At 37.1% G+C, this 4,324-nt stretch overlaps 1 protein-coding gene across 1 annotated transcript in view; it reads left to right on the forward strand.

Annotated features, from left to right (window-relative positions):
• Positions 1 to 266: 266 nt before the first annotated feature.
• The window catches only part of epdr1 (ependymin related 1), a 6,936-nt gene continuing 2,878 nt past the window's right edge, over positions 267 to 4,324 (forward strand). The window contains exons 1-2 of the mRNA XM_014016162.1: positions 267 to 567; positions 3,706 to 3,914. Of these exons, the coding sequence (XP_013871616.1) occupies positions 326 to 567; positions 3,706 to 3,914 (451 nt within the window). The 5' untranslated portion in view covers positions 267 to 325. The remainder of the gene's footprint in view (positions 568 to 3,705; positions 3,915 to 4,324) is intronic.

Consider the following 4,324-nt stretch of genomic DNA (forward strand, 5'->3'; position numbering starts at 1 on the left):
TGACGGAACAGTGCAGGTTTTGAATTTTGTGATTCTGATTTTACTTTAAAGAAGTTTGGTGAGTAGTGAAGTGTTTCTATAAACTTTGTCTGCTGTTTTAAACCTTTTCAGTTTTGTGTAGGATTGTTTTTATTACTATAATTGTTATTTAGAAATAAAACCAGATTACTAAAAATCTCCTTGCTAAATATACGCTTTTATTCTGAAAGTACGCCAACACAGAACCGGAAGTGTCTCGCCTCCTTTAAAATCATCAGCTTTGCAGYATCCGGTCGTAAACAACAACAACAACATCAGGCGCAGTTAACGGACCGCACTGTAGAAAATGATGCACCGAGTCTTACTAGTGTTCATGGCCGCTGCCGGGGTGTCGGTGCTCGGCCTCCCGCGGCTGGAGGCCTCTCCCCCGGGCGGAGAGCCGTGCGCCGCCCCGCTGCAGTGGGAGGGCAGGTGGGTGATGTACGACCACAGCACCGGGAGGAACAGCCGGGCGGCGGTCTCCTACGACGGCTTGAACCAGAGGATCCGAGTCCTGCAGCAGCACAAGAAACACACTCCGTGTCAGAGGTAAAATATAAACAAAAACACACAAAAGTCAGCAATAAAAATGGGTCATATGTAAAACCAAAACAAGAGAGTTTAAATCTTAATATAAATCTCACTTTGTCTCAAACTCTAGTTTACTTTAGTAGTTTTTGTAATTGTTGCAGAGAAGTTAATGTTGTAAAACTGCATTAGTAGAAAACATTCACAAAAATGAATAAATCAAAGAAAGACAAACAAAATAAAAACTATGTAAACATTTTAAAAAGCATGATTTAGATAAGTTTAGCAATGAAATGAACTGTAAAATAAATAAATAAATTTACTAAAACCACTTACTAATAGACAAGTTTAACCTTTTCTTATCACCTGTGCTGTTATTTGTTGTGTTTCAGATAAAGTGGAACTTTAAATATTGTTGTTAGGAATAATATTTAAGTTTCTTATGTTTCATTTTGTATATTTTTCCCATCAACAGTCAGATTTAGCTGGAAGATGTGACAAATGTATATAAATGTGTATATATTTACTTTAAATGTCTGAAAACATTCATCTTATCATGTCAAACAGCGGGTAAAATAAGTATTGAACATGTAACCTTTTTTCTCTCAGTAAATATATTACTAGAGGTGCTAATGACATGAAATTTTCACCAGATGTTGRTAACAACCCAAGTGATCCATACATACAAAGAAATCAAACCATAAATGTCCAGAAATGAAGTTATTTGTAATAAGGTGGAATGGCACAGGGAAAAAGTATTGAACACATGAAGAAAGGGAGGTGTAAAAAGGCATGGAAAGCCAAGACACCAGCTGAACTCTCTCAGTAATTAGAAAGCAAGCCTGCCCCTTGTCAGTGCAAGTTAATATCAGCTGGTTCAGTCCCAAATGATGGCCAGGTATCACACAAGAACCATCTGATGATGGGTAAAAGTAAAGAGCTCTCTCAAGACCTTCACAACCTTATTGTTGCAAAGCATAATGATGGCATCGGTTACAGAAGAATGTCTAAACTTCTGAAGGTTCCAGTGAGCACTGTTGGGGCCATAATTCAGAAGTGGAAAGAACATTATTTCACCATAAACCGACCACGACCAGGTGCTCCTCACAAGATTTCTGACAGAGGAGTGAAAAGAATTATCAGAAGAGTTGTCCAAGAGCCAAGGACCACTTGTGGAGAGCTTCAGAAAGACCTGGAATTAGCAGGTACGTTTGTTTCAAAGAAAACAATAAGTAATGCACTGAACCACCATGGCCTGTATGCACGCTCACCACGCAAGACTCCACTGCTGAAGAAACAGCATGTTGAAGCTCCTTTAAAGTTTGCTGCACAACATTTAGACAAGCCTGTGTAATACTGGGAGAATATAGTCTGGTCAGATGAGACCAACATTGAACTGTTTGGATGCCAGAATACACATCATGTTTGGAGGTCAAATGGCACTGCACATCAGCCCAAAAACACCATACCAACAGTGAAGTTTGGAGGTGGGAACATCATGGTGTGGGGCTGTTTTTCAGCATATGGTACTGGCAAACTTCAAATAATTGAAGGAAGGATGAGTGGAAAAATGTACAGAGACATTCTTGATAAAAATCTGCTTCCATCTACCAGGATGATGAAGATGAAACGTGGCTGGACATTTCAGCAAGACAATGAGCCCAAACACAAAGCCAAGGAAACTCTCAGTTGGTTTCAGAGAAAGAAACTAAAGCTGCTGGAATGGCCCAGCCAATCACCTGACCTGAATCCAACAGAAAATCTATGGAAAGAACTAAAGATCAGAGTTCATAGAAGAGGTCCACGAAACCTTCAAGATTTGAAGACTGTTTGTGTGGAAGAATGGGCCAAAATCACACCTGAGCAATGCATGCCACTAGTTTCTCCATACAGGAGGCGTCTTGAAGCTGTCATTGACAACAAAGGCTTTTGTACAAAGTATTAGATAAATTTCAGTAAGTGTGTTCAATACTTTTTCCCTGTGCCATTCCACATTATTACAAATAACTTCATTTCTGGACATTTATGGTTTGATTTCTTTGTATGTATGGATCACTTGGGTTGTTACCAACATCTGGTGAAAATTTCWTGTCATTAGCACCTCTAGTAATATATTTACTGAGAAAAATGGTRACATGTTCAATACTTATTTTACCCGCTGTATGTGAACAAACATCCTACTAAAYACCAAATACAATGCTAATATTACTATAATTTAGGTAAATGATATGAAAAATCTAATAGTTTTCACTTCTAAACACTTCATCTTTGGATCATTAAATAGAAAACCTCTTAAGTATTAAATAATATTATTTGTATTAATGTTAAATGAAGAGCAGTGATTTAAAAATGCATCAAAATAAACAAGAAGCTCCACATGTGATACACCATCTGATTAATATTTGTGTTATAAACATTAATATTATGTACTTATAATGGTGCTTTAAAGACTAAACTGTTTCTCTATAATGAAATGAGAAACTTTGTATATTATATAACATTATACAGTATAGTTAGAGTAGCCTTATTAAAATTATTGATGCTAATATGTTGCTTAAAGATTATTTATGATTTTTCATTAATAGAAACATTAATACCTTTATTTAACTAAAAACASAAGCCTAATATTTATATTATTACTATTAATTAAGTTCAATCCTGAACTTTTTTATTTGTTTTTATTCACATTTTTTTATTTTCTATGAAACTTTTCTGTTTAAAGAGTTTTTTCTTCCTCAGATCATTATGTTTGCGTCAGTAGATTATTGTTAACCTTCTGAACACGTCTGCTAGCTGAGCACGGTGACTCTGTTGTTTACTCAGCAGGATAAATAAAAGGATAAACAAACTCAAAGTCTCTGTCAGGTCTCTGAGTTGTGAAATTCTGTCTGTCTATGTCTGCTAATCGGACTCGTTCTGTTTATCAACTTTGGTTTGCTTCGTGTGCAGCTTTAGTTTGACCCGAGCAAAGGACAGAAACCCCCTGACACTAATTTCACTCAATAAAGATCAGGAGAAAAACACATTTAATGCATTAAAAAGCAGATTTTAATAAAATATGTCCCTTTATGAAGCTAAACTGAATCTATGATGAATTTTTGCTTAACTCTGTCAACAAATCAACTTGATTTAAACTCGCTCTTGTTTTCTTTCTTGCAGGTTTTTTGAGTACATCTACCTGTATCAGAGCATGGTGATGTTCCAGATCGACCAGAAGACCAAAGACTGCTCTAAGATCGCCCTGACCGAGGACTGGGATCCCTTCGACATCCCAGCTAACTCCACATTTGAAGAGCAGTACTTCATCGGCGGCCCCGGGGACGACGTGGAGGTCCAGGAGTGGTCCGACAGGAAACCAGCCCGCCAGCGTGAGACGAGCTTTATTTTTAATGCAAAAGATGGAGGCAGAATAAAAGCTGGTTTATTTTAAGTTTTTATGCGTTAAAGCAGAGATTCTTAAGGCCGTGAGCGCCACCTTGAGGGCCTCAAAAAACAGCAGTTTTTAACTTTGGACCACAGAGGGCCGTGGGACCGCATTGATTTTGAATAAGGTGTAATACACTTTCTCACCACTAGTAGCAGTAGTGCGCCACTCAGTTGTTTTTTAATATGTAGAAGAAGAAGAACCTTAGAAACCTGCCGATATTGGAAATGTATTTTAAATGAAAAGTAGAAGCAAAAATGAAAGTAACTCATCCAAAAACACCAAAGTTTGTCACTAATATGAAGAGCAGCTTCTGTTTGTACCATGCAATATTTTAAAAGTTCAAAACATTAT

The sequence above is a fragment of the Austrofundulus limnaeus genome, unplaced genomic scaffold (assembly GCF_001266775.1).
Source record: "Austrofundulus limnaeus strain Quisiro unplaced genomic scaffold, Austrofundulus_limnaeus-1.0 Scaffold139, whole genome shotgun sequence".
NCBI lineage: Eukaryota > Metazoa > Chordata > Actinopteri > Cyprinodontiformes > Rivulidae > Austrofundulus > Austrofundulus limnaeus.